Below are 18,346 nucleotides of genomic sequence, written 5' to 3'. Positions count from 1 at the left end.
ACAAATTTGCCCTGCTCAATATGAAAACATACTCTCCCATCTCTATTTGAACAGGAGGAATAGCCTTCCTAAAGTTGCTGCAATAGCCATGGTATAGCAAGAAAATTTAAAAGGCCTCTAGATTGAAAGATGAAAAATTCTTCATTCTTAGTCTCCTCTCTAAAATGAAGAAATTATGATGGGCTGAAGGGAAAAACTTTATCTCAACACAGGCTGGAGCAACTAACCAGGAAAAACAAATAGAAACAAATAGTTCTGCACAATAACTAGAAATTCAGAAAATGAGTGAGAGGGAATCAGGGTGGCGCTGATGATGCTGGACAATGTGAGGGTGAGGGAAGACCAGAGTGTGCCCCAGAGGTGGGAAGGAGGCAGACACAGACGGGCCGGGCCTTCCCTCCCACCGCCACCCACGGCAGAAAGCCAAGCTCCGCCCCTATGGAGTGACATCGGAGCAACTCTGAGGAGTCTATCCAAGCTGGGTAGGCAAAAATTTAGCAAGTTGTTCAAAGCAATGGAAATGGCCAGCTCACCCCTCTCAAAAGTAGTTAGCCCACCCGCTGTTAGAATTGGGAGGGGAGGCCCGTCGGGGCAGAGACACCAGGAACCCTGGCAAAAGAGCCACACCGGCTATGTCCGGGAGGAGTCAGGAGGAAAGGTGGTCTGCTTCTGGAAAGCAGGGTCCTAGACACCAACAGAGTCCAGGGCATGGGAGGAGAGATGCAGATGGTCCATAGCTTGTGCACCTTCTGATTAATCTCAGTTTGCGAACTGGTTTAACAACTGAAGGTATCTCGGTCATTTAAAGGCACGTACACACAGAAAGCTAACCTGTGAGAGGGACAGGGGTGAGCTTCAAGCAACAAGGTTCACTCTGAAGCTTGAGGTGAAAGAAACCTTCTTGTATGATATGCCAATTAATCAATGGATTAGTCAATTAATTTAACTAATTAGGGGAATAAACGTAGATGAACCTTCAATGCCATCCCCGGTAACAACTCTTCCCTTTTTCGGGTATATTAGAAATGGGACTTTGCATTTCTAATTTTAATTGAATTGTTTCTTAAAATAAACTGTTACCAAATTAGTAAGAACCAATCACGTGAAGCATCATGCATTCACTTACCTTTTATAGCGGTTCTTAAAATTGTTATATCCGTGTACAGAGACGAACAGGAAGGTAGAAACTCCTTCTTTAGCACCATGGCTTCAATCCGAAGCGAATAGCTGGAAAGTAAAAAGTCAGACTGTGGAATCTGAGGTCACTCATTTAAAACCTTCCTCTATAAAGAACAACGATCAGTGATCCTTACTTTGGCACCTGAATTAAGCAGTGCAGAAAGGAGTCTGCCAGCGACAGCTTGGACACATCGCCACTAAATGTTATTAATTTCTTTATCTAAAAGACAAATGGGAAAAGGGGGTAGAGAAAAACATAACTTATGATTAAAATGGAACATGATTTTTACATTGCATCCTAGAATCCCTGTAAGCAAATAGGATGTCAGTGCTAACTTCAAACTAGCAAAAGTGAAGACCTAAGAAAAGACAGAAAAGGAAATCATCACATCGACTACTCTGCTTTTTAAAAGCAGAAACACCAAACAGACAAAACAAATTAGAAAGAGAAGGGCCGGGTGACTTCTGTGGGTGTAGGCAGTCCCGTTCAAACCAGAGAGCTGGAATCCTCACGGAGGTTTCTAAAGGGCGACTGAAAAAGGGTCGTTCTAAGGGTGAAAATCTTCTGTAAGTTATAACCTGGAAGGGACATCATTGCTTAGGAGAAGAAAGAAGAGACTGGGTAGTCATTATAATATAGTCCTTAAGTCATAAGTGACAAAATCTTAATATTTTTTAGTATTTTGGATATCAAATACTTAGACTGGGTAAGGTCTAAGTCAGATCTTTCTGTGGTCAAGTCTCCTTCACATATATTAGCTTTATAGGAAGGGACTATTGTATGATGCGGTGAGTGTACTCTGCCTCTCCAGCGGAAAGATAAACAGGGAAATGACTCAACAGAAAGATCAATGTCAAAACATCTCCCTATGAAAGAGATCAGGTAATAAAAGAGTATGCACAATGGGACCCCTTTTCTATATATATATTTTTAAAAAGCGTTGACTACCCGCCATCCTCCATGCACCAACTACATACACAGGAGAAAGACTACAGGCCCCACCTACACCAGGTGACAGGATCCCAGGGATTATATTTTCTTCTGCTGCTTATTTTTACTTTCTAAAATGTCTACACTGAACATGTATTTTCTTGTAAAAAAATTAAGCTAAAAGTTATTAAACACACACATATCCCTTCAAATATAGGAAAGACTAAGAGCTCTGACATAGGAATGTAGCCAAAGAGCTAAGCGGGTGGGGATGGAGGCGGAGAGAAAGTTCTCTGCTATACCAGAGAGCAAGTCATGCCTTCCCCACAGAAAACTGGACCAACCCGATGGCTGAAACACTTCCCTGTCCACTAAGTCTTCCAACGAAAACACTTTATGGCAGGTAGAGCCTTGGGACCTAGACAGCCTAGCCTTGCAGCTAATCAAAACCGAGGAGCACTTATCACCTTTTATTATTCTTCAGAAAGCTTTCTCTTCCACCCCCTGGGTTATGTTGGCTGCCCATAAAAATAACATGATTTTTAAGCTTCTTGAAAAATAGAGAATGGCATTCAAAAACACAGAGGGGAGAGTATTTGCAAAGATCCACAAACTGAAATACCTACACCAATTCCCTGCAGATATGAAATGTAACAGTGCAGATGTACAGCCTAGTATTGGGTTTGGTCCTTCAGACAACTTTTTCTTCCAATGGACAGAAAATCACCATTTATAGAATTGCATTATTTCCCCTACCTTTAGGGTCCCAATGTGATTTTTACCATTTTTAGCTTCACTAAATTAAAGGGCAGATGGAACCTCTGGTTTAGCTAAGCCCCAAATCAGAGCCTTGTTTCTGAACTGAGAAAGCTATGGGATGAATTCTGATCCCTTCTGAACTGGTCTCACAATTCACTATATTTGGGCAGGGGCAGAGTGAGGTTGTACCTTTTCTAAGGCCTTATATGTAGTGTGTGCAAAACTGCTGAAAATAACAGCAGTTTTCTGTCTAAAGCATAAGAACAGGTCATGCTAAGTAATCTTGGTAGATATTTCTATTAGACATGAGCTAAACTGTAACTGAACAAAGATTAATCTCTTTCCCTTATGTAAAGAGCTAAAAATGTTTAGATTTCAAGAGAATGGTGATGAAAAGATAGTATTTGATTTAAATACTGTGTATACAATTCTTAATTCCATTTCAAAATGGGATTTATGTTCATTAAGAGGGATTACTGTACCTTCACAGCGGTAGAAAGGTGAAAAAGAGAGGTGAACCAACCCTATAATTATTATGCATTCTCATCATCATCAAAAAGCATTTATCAAACATTGTTAGGCATGATGTTGCTAGCTGAGCCAAGTGACTCTCATTATGACCTGGCTGTGCCTGGTTCTGTCCTAATAGCAAACTGCATGCTTAAGACTCACACATTCCCCAGGCAGGCCTCCTTCATCCCATCTAATTCCACTCACATGGCCTTAAAACAGCAGGATTTCCCACCCACAGTCCAACAGAAGATTCTGGGGCTCCCCCACTGTCATTCCCCTCCCAGGGGCAGAGTAAACAAAAAAGGTAGGAATGAGGTGATAAAGTGTCAGAGGAGGCCCCCAGAGAGAACCGAACACTTCTATCACCTTCCAGCCCTGCATGCCTGACCCTGAGATGATGACAGGGTACCAGCCCCATCAGAGGGAAGGGCTTGCCAGCTGGGCGGGGGTCTCCTGCACCGCCCGCTTGGCTCCTACCCCAGCCTCCCCTCAAGGCGCAGGAATACGTGGCTGGACCCAGAGCACAGTCCGTTTCTTCCCTTGCTGGGTCTACCTTCTTCCTCTGCCGGTTTTAACCACACAAGTTAAACACACATACCAGACAAAAGATTTGTGGTGAAGGGCAGAGGAATCCTGAACACAAATTAACCTTGGGTTGGCTTGTCAGCTGAGAATGCAGAGGAGAAAAGGGCTCTTTCCGTTCATATTTTTCCGCCAGCTGATAAGATCACAGTATTATTCGAGTGACACTCACACTGGTACTGTGATAGCGGAGGTGATGAAAAGCCTGGGAGGTTCTCTGAGAACCTTCTGAGATTTTGAGAACCTCTGCCCTTCCTTCCTTCCTCCAAGCGCAGCAGAAGGAAGTGCTCTGGGGTCAGACCAACCAGGGTTCAAGTCCACCTTCCTCCAGGGCCTGTCCATCATGCGACACTCCACACGTTCTACTTAACTCAGGTGAGCCTCAGTTTCTCACTTGTAAAATGAGGACTCTCTTACGTCACTGAGGATTAAGTCAAAATGGTACACAAAATAATCAGAGCAATGATTTACTGACTGTCTGTGTGCTGGACACTTGGCCAAGCACTTGAAATATAGGATCTCACTTGGTTGAATTCTGCCCTGTCCAGTGCCTGGAACATGGGGGACCACTCAACAAACGTTTAGACCCTTCTTGTGCTAAAAATGAGCACAGAACGTTATCCCACAGGCTCAGCAATATGCGGTCATTCGTACACTTATGCATTTATTAGTGTATTTCTGCCACATTCCTAACCCTCTCTCACTTGGCCCTATCTCCTCCTTGGCCTCATCTCCACCCTCCACCCTCCATCAAAGACTCTAGGGTTGGCCCTAGGTCTGGGTGGTGCCAGAGGCCACACAGCACTCACGAAAGAGCCAATCTGTCCTTGCAGTGGGCATGGGCCACGAGGTGGCTTTGGCTTTCACAGGGCCTCCCTCTACCAGCACAGATGCCCCGGAGTGCGTTAGGGAGGGGCGCCAAGTGGCCCTGAGGACTGCCAGGGTGTTCCTGCTGAGGGAAGCTCCCAGTTGAGTTTGGAGGGTGTGGTGAGCTGAAGCCCAGAGTCTGTAACGTAAACAAGGAGGACCGTGACCAAGCGTGTCAGATATTCAGGCTGAGAATGACCCTGCAGCAGCGGGTGATGGGGAAACCAGGGCCCGGCTCAGGGCAGGGAGAGCGGGATCCCCCGCTTGCCAGGGGTGAGCGCGCCTGGGACTCAGGGAAGCCTTGGGTGGGTTTTACTCATCCTGCCCTTAACTTCCTTCCCTTTGAATCATCCCACACACAACTCAAAAATATGAGCAGTTTGACAGCTACGTTGCTTCTTTGAAAAATCCCTGAGTCTTCCACAGCCTTTGCATTCCCGAAAAAAACCTTTGAATTTTAAATTAGAAATGAAGGTATTAAGAAAACCGTATTTAATCTCCCACCTCTTCACAGCATGTAGCCAGCAGCCTCCCTCAGGCCTGACTTCTGTTTAATGAGAAATCTAGAGCTTTTCACAGCACGTTCACCTGAGCCATCAAATTTGACCCTCACTTATAAAAACGCTTAGGAGTGGGTGCCAGGCAGTCCGGAGGAGGGGTCATGCAAAAAGCCCAAGCAGAAATAAGATTTTGAGAAAAACTGCATCTTTTTTAAAATCCAAATTAATCCAGTCATACTTACCCTAATTTAAAAATTTGGGAACTCCCATTCTTTACATAAAAGAAAAATTAAAGAGTGTTCAGTAAATAAGATCTGGGTAAATGATGATTTAATGTTCCTTTTCCTCAATACTTTAAGACCCTTTTATTAACATTAATAAATGCTATTAATTAATCTTGGCTAAGATAAGTTACATTTAATTTGCAAACAAAAAACCCACGGTAGAGACAGGCTGAGACTATCAGATGTACCTAGAATATCTAGTTATGCACTACGACCCTCGAGTTTATCACTGTGAGTTTATCACTGATGTAAAAAGTATAAATATATTTCTCTTATTGTTATTAATAGTACTAAAGTCAAGTTCCACCAATCCTGTGTGGGAAGAGAAGTGGGATGGGAAAAGGAGGAACTAGCAGTATGTGTACAAGGGTAACATAATTTTTACTTTATAAGACTAAATTCAAATGCTTATAAGCACAGATATTCATGTAATTTCTTACAAAATTTTTCCAAAGGTCACTTCTTCAGAAATAAAGGGCAATATTACAATTTTGGAAGGTTTTACAAAATTATTTTTCTGTTTTTTTCTATCAAGCTCCTAACCATTCAAAAATTCAGTTAATTCAGTCCAAAAAAAAAAAAAAATCAGTAACTTTGTATTGTGGTACTACATTGCCATCATAGCAATCTCCACCTTTTAGTCAGTTATACAGACAACATTCATTAACAATTTACCCACGTCCCCAAATTTTAGAGCATCTTTATCCAAGAGTGGTGTTCTCTGTCTTTATTGTTTTTAAGTATACATATTATAAAACAATCCAGGTTCATCCTGGGCAAAGATCACCGCCAGATGATGGAAAATGGAATAAAATGTATTAAGCTTCCATGTGCCAAGTACCATGTTAGATGCACAACTACAGTTTAAGTATCTTGACTATCCAATGAGGTAAGCATATCCTCACTTTACAGGTGAGAAAACTAAAGTTCATAGGAGTTAAGAAACTTGCCCAAGTTTCTCAATAAAGGGTAGAGCTCTAACTTAAACCCTAACTAGATACTCTAACTCCAGAGCCCATACTCTCTCTACTGGGTCGCTTTCTTAATTTTATGTGAGAAAACTCTGGCTCTGGGTAGGAGAGTTCCCTTCTTAGGTGACTTTTGACTTTCCTACAAACATTAAGCTTTTATCATCACTCCGAACATCTAAAACTCACACACTAAATTCCTTACCTCCTCTGACTCTGGCAAAAGTTTAAGAAATTCTCGTAATGTCTCTGATCCATAATGCTCACTCTTTCCTTGATGAATATCTTCTACAATGGACTGAGGAGACCTTGAAAAGACAATCAGATTCCATTTCAATTTTGCTGGAGTGCCAAAGAAACACAAGCCAGTGGAAATTAAAACAAATCACCTCCACCCTCCTTTCCACCCCACCTTCTTCCCAGTCTAACAGGCAGGTTTGTGTGAGTGATCGCCACAGACCCACTGCCAGGAAAAGTGGGGATCCTGAACCACCACTCAGAGGCCCCTTCACCCAGAAAACCACCCCTGGGCATTCCAGAGAGTTCAAAGTGGCAATGACCACTAGGGTCTTCTTTGGGAGGAAAAATCCCATCCCCTTGGGTCTCATGAAACTCCTGTAGAGACCTCTCCTTTCCACCCTAGAACACGTGAACTTCACCACTACTGGACTCACCAGTCCAACCTCCACCCAAGGGGCAACACTGTGGATGAATTTATAAATTCCCTGACATGATAGGCTTGACTAGACACCCTGGGGCAATTCTCCCTGTGTTTCAAGCCACCGGCCTGGGTTTTCATGAAGAAAAACGGCAGAAAGTGGCACTTGCGGACTCATCAAAGCCATGTGTATGAGAAGGATTTGAAGGCGTGAGGAATGACTTTCACTTGTATTAGAATCTGCATTTGAGCTCACACCCACGGACTCTGAGGCTGACAGCATGGCTATGACTAAAGTTTCAATCACGTGCAAAAATCTTACTTCTTAAATTGCTTAAGAAATATTCCAATGTTCATGCTCCGTTTCGAATCCAAGACAGTAATCTGGAAAAAAGAAAAGGGACACATAAGATTATTCAAGAACAAATAAGAAGAGTTAGAGGAAACAAAAAAATTAAAACATATCAAAATATAATTCCAATTTATAGGAGAATAATTGCCAATATGTAAATCTGGTGATTAACTGATATGCCTAATAGAGTTTTACAAATAGTAAAATATTATCATCTCCCCAAACTTTCTGCAATGATAACTGTAATAAATATGCATTATCTATTTTATTATATAATTTTATTAAATTATATATTTAATTTTTTAAATATAGCAGTTTCCTCTTAAGATAATATAGTCCACATTTAAAAGCTTTAATTTGGAAAAAAATGTCTTAGCATAGAAGAATCAAGAGCTTTGAACTGAGAAAGTAAAAAATAACTCTGAAGTGATTTCAGAGTGAGTCTCAGCCCTGATTCAGGGATGTAAAAGAAATATAACAAAATTCTTAATTTTTTCTAAAAGAAAAATTCCTTTTCACTGAAAAGGAATATATAGGGTGTGTCAAGAAAACGTATACACACACTTTGAATAATTTTAAAGGCAGTGTTTATTAAAATACATTTCACTTTCAGAATTGAGGTATCAGCTGTTAGTGTATATACATTTTTTGGGACACCCTGTGTATGTCCAACAGCCCTTTTAGGAGGAGGTAAGAAAGTGCCCTACATTTTATTACTCAGAATTTAAAAAGGGAAACTTGTGCTGTATTTCACCAAATCAAAAACATTAATTTTTTTTTGCATTTTAACATCTCTGGAATCAGGATGTGTCTTACAATATATGGCATCTTGGATGTAATAGAATATGGTGGCTATTCCAGGATACCATCAAAACCCAGATTTTGGCTGCAATAGGTTTTAGCTGTTCAAAATTAATAATTTGGAAGAGTTCTATCAGACTAGAAATTAGAACTTTTTTTTGGCCAGGGGATGAAATACCAAAGCCATGTCTTTCTCTGGAAGTAAATATGCAGGATGTGGGAGGAAAGATAGCCTTAAAACTGCTGAACTTTTTTCCATTTGTTTTTTGGTAAAGGGAGACTGACTAAAATAGGAATGTTGTTATAATGCTTTTCCTTTCCAAATGTATGTGATTCATTGCAAACAAAAGAGAATCAGGTTTCAGATTAAATTCCTGATCTCTGGGCCTGCTTCTAAGTTTATAGGAAACAGCAAGACTAGCAGGACTGTTAACCAAAGTTAATGGCACTTCCTGGCTATAAGGTTAAATTTTTACAGGAGTATGGTTGCCTTCGTTTGAAGACTACTCTTAAACAATCACATTATTTACTATCCTAGGGGTTTATTTCATGTTAACACAATCACCTGCCAACCATAAAATAAACTCCCAAGTTAAAAGGGCCGGCTTCTCATTGGAATCCTACCCTGGGGTTGCAGTCCAAGTTCGGGGTGAAGGGAGGGAAGGGAAGGGAGAAAAGAAAGAGTGGGGGGAAACCTGTCAAAGTTATCACCCCTTAAAGAGGAAAGTTCATACCAAAAGGAGGAATCTAAAGTTATTACAGCAGATAACTATGTGTTTATTATAATTCATAAATTAACAAGAACGAACATGTATATTGATATAGCTATATACAGAAAACTTTCTCTGCACTCACTTCTCAGAGTGGGGAAATACCTTCTTTTATATTTCTCTCATTAAATTACCACCTCCTGCTATATTTAACCCCTGATGGTGGCACCCTTCTGAGTCCCCAATGCCCCAAACTCCACCCACATCATCCCCATCCTTCAGCCCTCTGGGACTCTGGACACTTGGCAGAGATCCACAGCTCCTGTTGCTGGAAAAGTGATGGAGACATTGTTCTCATTACTACCATTTGCCATTTAAGGAAACTGAGCCTCAGAAATGTTGTTTTAATAACTTCTCCAAAGCAATACTAGAACTGAAATGCTAGCCTGGGTGTATCTGGTTCCTTTTCACTCTAGTTCTGGTGAGTTTTAGTATCACTGAGATACAGGAATAAAGAGAAGATGCCAATGTTCCCCCACCAGTCAGGTATTAGCACTGGGATATTTCATCAGAAACGGGAGCAGATCTGAAGAAAGCCATCCATGGGACTGACCAAGTCCCCTGGTGACCCCAGAGTTGTATGTCGCCAAGAGAATTCAGCAATATTCTTAAGGAAAAACCTGGGCTGGCCACGACTGAGCACCTGCCAGGGGAAACAGCCCGGCACCTCTTCAAAAACACAGGAAAACCAGACAACTGATAACATTCCGGGGACCGCCCCTCTGGGCGTCCTCAGATTTGCCTAGAGTGTGAGCAGTCTCTCTTACAGGTTATCTCACTCGATCCTTCCAAAGCAGTGTTATAAAAGTGTTTGTTAAAGTCCTTCAATGAGGGTTATCACTACACATGTAAATTAGCTTATCTTACTTCCCAAATGCTCGCCAGCTCAAAAAGCTGGGCAATTCAGAAATGAATGCTGGGGTTTGGAATCATTCAGAGCCGTGAACTCTACACGTGGGCCGCTGTCAGGCTCCACAGGCTAAGACAAACTGCCCCAAGAAGAGGGAAGAATCGATTGCTCCCTCTCTCCCCACCAGTTCCAATCACTCTGTATCTGCTTTTCTGGACACAGCAGCACATGGAGGCAGGACTCTGCTAAAGTCAACAGCAGGTACAGCCAGTGGGCGTCCAGGAGTTACATCATCCCTGGCCAACAGGAGGTGACGTGTTCAACTCATCCCATCCGGAGGATGTCCCACCTGGATGTGAGGGGGACTTGCTCTAGTAGCAGTCTCCCCAAAGTTGGCCAGGGTAGCTGGGGTTGTTTTAACACCCTCGGAGGCACTGAGACCAGGGTAAGTACTGTGTACTCAACAAATGATGTGCATGGCTACCCCACTCCTCTTGTTGACACCTCTGAGCAAGCTCTCCTAGTTTCCTCTACTACAATGCATGTACTTTCACCTCATGTCATCCCACTACAAAATCTGCCTCCAATACTCTCTAAAACGGGTGGGGAATGTCCGGCTCCCAGGCCGAAATCATTTGGTCTGGCTCTGCCAAGGCAACCACAGGTGGGACTCAAAATTCAATAAATCTAGGCGCTTTTTTCACAGTTCATTTTTAAGTTGATGTTTCTGTATGGCCCACTAATGATGTTATAAATATCCAAATGGCCCATGGCAGAAAAAAGGTTCCCCATCCCTGCGGTCTAAAGGAAGAAGAAATGTTTGTTAGCTGTAACGAAGTACACATAACAATGTTTAGCATCTTAACCATTTTTGAGTGTACAGCCCAGTGGCATGAAGTACATTCACACTGTTGTGGAACCATCATCACCATCTGTCCATCCACAGATCTCTTCAACTTGCAAAACTGAACTCTGGACCCATTAAATCCTAACTCCCCACTCCCCTCCGCCACCCTTAGCAACCCCCCTTCCACTTTCTATCCCAAGGAATTTGACTACTCTGGGTACCCCATGTAAATGGAATCATATACTATCTGTCCCTTTGAGGCTGGCTTATTTCACTTAGTGTAATGTCTTCAGGTGGAAGAAGGAAATTTTAAATCACTTTTGGTTATTTCAATCCTATGTCAAATTCTGAAAAGCAAAATTGAAAAAAAAAAATCTTTCTGAATCCTCCAATATGGATTCAGCTTTTGGGTTTTAATGGTTTTTCATTTTCCTTTTTATTTTTGTTTGGCTGTCAAGTGGGTAATGTTCCTCCCCAACTTTGCTGGGGGGGGTGCGGAATAAAAACCCAGTGGAAGCTTTGCTTTTTTTCCCCTTTCAAATATATTTCAAACACTACTACCTGGTTCTAGAGCTCTGGATTGAGCGTGTCCCAGAATTCTACCACATACTGGGATCATAACAAAAGCTGAGAAAGAATGGCTGATACCTGAGTTACAGGGTGGGAGAATAAAGCATTACGCTTCATAAACTTTGAGAAACCAACCTTCCTTCCATCCTTCTTTCCTCTCTCTCCATTCCTCTTTTTCTAAGAAGCGGTTTTAGTTAGGCTTCCCCCACCTAGCTAAGGAACACATCCATCACCTCACATATTTATCTTTTTCTCTTTTATTGGTGAGAAAATTTAAGTTCTAGTCTCTTAGTAAATTTCAGTTATACAATACGGTGTTATCAACTGCAGTCACCATGTTTTACATTAGACCCCCAGACCTTGTTCATCTTATTGTGGTTTCTTTGTGAATCCCAACTTTGATCTATCATATTGACTGACACCTTGTAAGACAGTCCCTTTGCTCCCTTGGTTCAGTTATGTCAGCTCAGTTACCTTAGCCATTTGGTTAAAAAATGGCTAAGACTGTCCCTTCCCTTAGGAGATTTCAGGTTCTAGAGAGAGACAAGTACAGACCCAACAACAAGTGTGGGGCTCTGAGGGGGCTGAGGAGCACCTGCAGTAGCTGAACGAGGAACTTCTCAGGGGCGAGATCAGGGGATTTGAGGGGGGAAAAAGTGTTGTTTGAGCTGAATCTTCTTTTTATTATCACCAGCTGTATAAATCTGTTATTTCTAATTACTTTATTACAGTTTAATTATTATTGTAATATCTGTAGCTTCTTCAAGTTAATTTTTTAGGTAACAAAGATACAAGGATAGTAATACTTCATAACCGCTCCCCCTTATTAAATGTCCCAGTTTACTATCTGAAGTGTTCTTCCTAAATTCTGCAATTTCCAAACCCAGCACTTCTCTATCTTCTAGCAACTTCTCCCTTTGGAGCATAATGGAACTTATTTGTAATGCTTCATGAGCCCTTTAAAGTAGGAGCCAACCACATAACGGCAGGCCGTTTCTGCCCCATATTATTACATTTCCAGAGGACATAATCTGATCCTTGGCACGTTTGAGCCTCCAGCATTATGGCCTGTGTGGTAAGAGCTGGATGCCATGTTTCCAGGCTGGGGATGGGTCTGTCTGCCCAACAGGCCTTGGAGGGCATTCTCCCGTCCACACAGACAGGCGGTGAGGACTACTACTCAGCCCTGGGCTTCACCTACGGCAGAGTGAACTGGGAGATTTATCACGGTCCTTGTCAGACTACCCCTGTGTGAGCCATAACTGCTTTAGAAGAAAATCTAATGAGGGAAGAAAAATGTACATCCTTATTCTTTATTGAAAATAAAAGTACATGTAATATTTCTAGCCATATTGGAGATAGCATGGAAAATTGAAAATAATTCTGGATAATCCTGTTATGTGACAATATTATGTAATACGCATTTAAATCCATCCATCTACCTAGACTACTTGCCCTACCTGAGTACTGAAGAACTGAAGAGTTAGACCATTTGCTCACATAGTGATGATGACTGAATTTTTCTTTCTAGTGTGCTGTCTCTCAGATTAGGAACTACAAGTTAGTTAACAGTAAAGTTATCTGCAAACCCATGCTCACAACGGCACTATTCACAATAGCCAAAAGGTGGAAGCAACCAAGTGTCCCTCAATGGGTAACTGGATAAACAAATGTGGTGAATGCATACAATGGAATATTGCTCAGCCTTAAAATTCTGACATCTACAGCATGGAGGAACCTTGAGGACAGCAGGCAAAGTGAAATGATCCAGTCACAAAAAGACGTACACGGTGTGATCGCACTTATATGAAGTACCCACAGGAGTCAAATGAAGTACGCACAGAAAGTGGAAGGGTAGCTGCCAGGGGCTGGGAGTTTCAGTTTGCAAGATGAGACTTCTCTGGGTGGATGGGGATGGTGGTTGTACAACAGTGTGGATGTTCCAGTGCCACTGCACTGTACACTTAAAAATGGTTAAGATGTATATTTTATCACAATTAAAAAATAATTATTCATAGACAGACAATAGTATGGCGATTACCCGAGGGAAAGGGAGGTGGGGGGAGGTAGAAGAGGAGATAGGGGGATAAATGGTGATGGAAGGAGACTTGACTTGGGGTGGTGAACACACAATACAGTATACAGATGATGTATTATAGAACTGGACACCTGAAATCTATATAATTTTATTAACCAATGTCGCCTAATAAATTCAATAAAAATAAATAAAACATAAATAAATAAATAAATAAATAAACAAAATAATTTCAGTTTCAGTTTTTTTAAGTTAAAGATGTACCTAGGATACGGGGGGGCGGGGAGGGAGGTGAGGAGATTCTTTCTTCCCCCTGAATTTTAGATCTGGCCTAGAAATGGACATTTCTGCTTCTGCCAAGTTGGGAAAAGATGTCGCAACTCCCTGCCACTTCCCTCCCTCTCTGAGAGGTCCTTCACCTCTCTTCAACTCACAAACATAAAGCACCAAGTACCTCATAGCCCCTTGAACTAGCATTTGGCGAAATAAATGTCCCCAATTTACAAGGGCCGACCGCCTCCCCAGAGGCACGGTGAGCCGAACCCCCTTCTGTTTGCTACAGGTGCTTTTCTGAGACATCACTTTTTCTCACATGGGCCCACCCACTCTTTCCTTCAAAATTCTTGCAATTCAGTAAGTAGAGCTCAGAAACTGGTGAGAAATGACCTATTGTACAATAAGAAACCTCTGCTGGCAGCTGGGGTGAAAGCTGGGGTACTTAGGAAATGACTTCTTGCTTCTTCCAATACTGAAAGGATCTGCTAAGCAGTAAAAGAACTTTGCATAAAGCAAAGAGCAGGGAAAGCCTGTGTTCAGCACTAAGGATGTTCCTGAAGATGTCCTCTCAAATTTATGTCACAGTTTACAGTGAATTCTAATCCCAGTATTCTCCACATTTCATAATAAATAGACTCTTGGCTATTTCAACAGGGCAACATGCCACCAGCTTCAAGGCCCCCAAGCAAATTTGTGGACAGAAGCTGACATGTTCCTGAGCCAGACAGAAAAGAGGTCAATATTGTCAGCTTGAGAATTCAATAATGCAGGGAGCTGCTACTTCATTCCAGAGCCCTGCCTACTCTTATCTCACCAGCTCCATCTCTGACCTATTTTCGCAGCTCCCTTACAACAGATTAAAAAATGATGCATTTCTGTTGCCTTTTTTTCTTTTTTGGTGGGCAACATTCTTTCTTTTTAATTCCTGGTTTCCTAATTATTTCTTCTAGCAAGTAGAGACTTTAAAGTTTTTACTCTCATGTTTCTACACAGAGAGTACATACAAATGCAATTTTGGACTCAGTTTCTATAATATATAGTGACCTGTACCTCGGAGGCCATGCTTTCAAGTTAATTTTTTATAACTCGTTAGCTTTATTTTTTTCTCAAAGTAACGCCGAGTGTTAACTGGAAATATGTTTCCTAGAAAGTCTATCTGAAAATAGCTTTATGCTTTGGCTCTCTGGACATCTCTGTTTCACAATGGCTATAACTCAATTCAGAGATCAAAGGAGTAAAGGCCATTGCCCAACACTGTGCAAAGAAAAGTGGAGGAAAAACTAAGGATAAAATCCTAAGGATGTGTATTAGTTAATGATGCTATTTAACAAAAGGCATTTTGTCTTAGAAAGCTCCAGTTCATCACAGATGACCAAGTTCAGAAACTTAGTGGTGTGTTTTTTTTAACTTGTTTCACTGGAGACGAATAATCCTGGACTCCAGCAGAAGTGCTCCATCAGGGAAAACCACAGATGTGCAGAGACAGGGCAGAGCTGAGAGGCCAAAGACGATGGCCCCATAGAGCATGTTCTCTGCATGAGGTCATACTCCACCGAGATGCCTGGGAGGGCCCGGCATGCAAGCTCCCTCCACCTTGTTACTACTCAGCTCAAGTTCATCATCTAAGGCCCTTTCTATCATTCCCAAAGCACATTCCCTTGCATTATGTTATTTCTTAGTTTTTCTAGTAAGTTTTGAAACGTACGTACACCCCCAAACTCAAAACAATGTCCCATTCTTACCTCCTCCCTTGCTTCCTTGAAGGACGAATTTAAAGGCCCTCCTCTCCTGGAAAGGGAAGGCTTGGTGGCATCCTCCTGCTGCCCGAAGAGCTCCTCGATGGTCTTCGTATCAATTTGGTAGTGATGCTGCTGCCTGGCTGCCAGGGTCCAGATGTTGGTTTTGCCACGTACTTGCTCCTCTGGAATGGTTTTCCAAAAAAAGCTTCTCATCCGCTTTTTCTTACCAACGTGGCTGTAGCCGTTCAAGTGAGAAGCTGGGGGCAGTCCTGGAGGGGGAGGAGGGACCGGAGGCCCCCCAGGGAGTGGCTGTGGGGGGGGAGGGGGAGGAGAGGAAGGAAACCCTTCCTCTGAATAGGGGCATGGTGGAGGTGGAGGGGGCGGAGGAGGAGGAGGGGGTGGTGTTTGCTCAATCATGAATCCAGCTGCTGTGGCGATAGTCCCATTTTCTTTATCACCGACCAAGGAGACACAATTCATAACATGCATAGTATTGTTGCCTTCCAAGGAGATAATTTCTTGACCTTGGGGAAGCAGACACAAACCTCAGACTTGTGTCATACTTTTTCACCCACTAGTCTGCTGCCAGAGAAAAAGGTACTGGTGTTGTGTGTCATCTTCCAAACCTACGAAGATAAAACAACTTTAAAATCGGTCCAGTAAAACATTCCAATGTGAGCTATTCCCGTCAGAGGCTCGTGTCAGCCCTCCTAGAGAAACTGGATATGAAAGTCAATGAGGGGCAACACATCCCAGAGAGTATGAAAAGGGACTAATACTCTTCTAAATGTGAACCGAATTTTACTACCTGGAAATGTTGCCAAAACCGCAGCAATATATCCAACTTGGAAACCTTCCGTTAATCAATAAAACACATATTTGCTGCGAACCCACTATAGGTTTAGCAAGTATTCTCACTTTATGAATAAACTACTTGTTCATTACCTGGCTCAGTGTCTTTGGATGATGGATACCCAATCCTTAGGGGAATTACACAAATGACTGAAGTGTTAGGCATTAGTGACCCCACCTTTCTCCAGTAGGAGTATGTCCCCTACCAATCAGCTGGCACCGTCCACCTTGCACATAACAGGTAAAGATTTGGAGATGATAAAGGAATGGCCAAACTCATCCCACCGGAGTCAGAGCCATCACGTCCCTGCTCCACTTGGTGACATGGCTTCCCCGAACACAGAAAAAGGAACACTAGACACGAAGACGAAAGGTTCCAGCTCTAAATCAAGCTTTACTATTTACCATTTCAGACCAGTCACTTCGCCTCACTGGACTTCAGTTTCTCATTTGTAAAATTAGGAGGTTGGGATACATTACATGACCTCTACCATCGCTTCCGATGCTATCACTTTGGATTCTAGTTAAGCCACTCTCTGGAAACCACCAGAACCTCTCACCTGTCTCTTCTGCTTCTTCCGTGACACTATTAGCAAAGAGAAACACACAAGGAAATGCTGCCCACGTCACACCTGCCCCGTCGATCCCTTATCCAGTTACTGACTTATTTTAATGGCTTATATTTTTACTGATCTTGAAATGTTTGTTTTTGCTGTTGGGTTGTTATGGACCTGATGTGAAAACAGGGGTCAAAACATCTGTGTTTCTTCAGATACAAGGACAGGCAAGTGGAGATGTGGAAGAAGGGAACCCGTGCAGGCTACGGAGCGAGCACCCGACACTGTGGGTACGTGAAAGGGAGCCTGTTTCCTCCAGGTCACAAAGGGCCAAATGGAAGGGCTTTTTTAGACTGGACTTCTGAGTGTAATTTTCCTTTTACAGCATCACTATCAAAGCTCACACTCAGACACACACATTGGTCAAATAATACTGGGTTACACAGGAGCAAACTGTCTCATATCACTAATTCAAATATTATGAAATGTTTTACATATATCAAAGGCAGGACTGCAGCCCTGCCCAGAGGTTTCTGCTCAAAGTGTCCAGGAGGCAGCCAATCAATGTTTCCGTCTCACATTGATGTTTCTTTCTCTCCCTCTCTAAAAATAAATTTTTAAAAACCTTAAAAAAAAAAAGGGCAAGATTGCCTTGGGAATAAGAATGGAGATTCCAGAAATGGACTGCTTTTCCTCAGATCCTTAGGTGTGCAACCTGAGGTGAGGCAGGTCCTTTATCCAATGTTTCAACAGCCTCTCCATAACATAAGGATATACCATTTCACTGGCTTGTATAAGACTATATGAACAAATACAGGTACAGTCCCTACCAAGATGCCTGCACATAATTAGCTATTACTAAAAACCACTGGTGTCATATGTACATGTGATTTCTCTTTATTTTCCCAGGCTTTACAGGTGCTTTAAAATAAGTATTGGGTTTATAGATAAAATGCTCAGGCTGCTAGAAACCTTTAAAATTTCCATTCTCTGCTTTCTTAGTTGCTAGGTTTCTGAGATTTGTCCCTTTTTAATACTCAGTGATTTGTATATTAAGTTATCTATATCAAAAATGGATGTTTTTATGAAATGTTTGAATATTTAAGTTCTGAAAATTACATATGGATAGAAAATAGCATTTCCAGTTATTAATTGGATAACTTTTTTTTTTTACCAGTTTTAAGTTACATCAGTGACATTAAGTACATTTACAATGTTGTGTATCCATCACCACTGGATACTACTTTAGAAAGTAAAACTGAAAATAGTTATCCAAGCCAACTTGCAGCTCACTTGAGATACAACTGGCTTTTAAAAGGAGTTTTCATAATTATCATTAGGGGCATAACTAGGCTGTTTTCATAGCTGGCACCCCTAAAGAAAATGACTCATTGTCAATTACAGTTTATAGTTATATTTGAAGTCTTTTTTCAAGACTGCACAGGTAATCTTGGCA

At 41.9% G+C, this 18,346-nt stretch overlaps 1 protein-coding gene across 1 annotated transcript in view; it reads right to left on the bottom strand.

The window, feature by feature from the left end:
- Window positions 1-16,820, bottom strand: part of FHDC1 (FH2 domain containing 1) — a 33,454-nt gene extending 16,634 nt beyond the window's left edge. The window contains exons 1-5 of the mRNA XM_016197782.2: window positions 15,485-16,820; window positions 7,564-7,625; window positions 6,789-6,891; window positions 1,314-1,399; window positions 1,127-1,227 (exon numbers count right to left, since the gene is read on the bottom strand). Coding sequence (XP_016053268.2) covers window positions 1,127-1,227; window positions 1,314-1,399; window positions 6,789-6,891; window positions 7,564-7,625; window positions 15,485-15,970 — 838 coding nt within the window. The 5' untranslated portion in view covers window positions 15,971-16,820. The remainder of the gene's footprint in view (window positions 1-1,126; window positions 1,228-1,313; window positions 1,400-6,788; window positions 6,892-7,563; window positions 7,626-15,484) is intronic.
- Between the last annotated feature and the right edge of the window lie 1,526 nt (window positions 16,821-18,346).

This window comes from Miniopterus natalensis, chromosome 4, assembly GCF_054644295.1.
Source record: "Miniopterus natalensis isolate mMinNat1 chromosome 4, mMinNat1.hap1, whole genome shotgun sequence".
Classification (NCBI taxonomy): Eukaryota; Metazoa; Chordata; class Mammalia; order Chiroptera; family Miniopteridae; genus Miniopterus; species Miniopterus natalensis.
The sequence above is the reverse complement of the archived record's forward strand: the minus strand, read 5'-3'. Positions and strand labels throughout refer to the sequence as shown.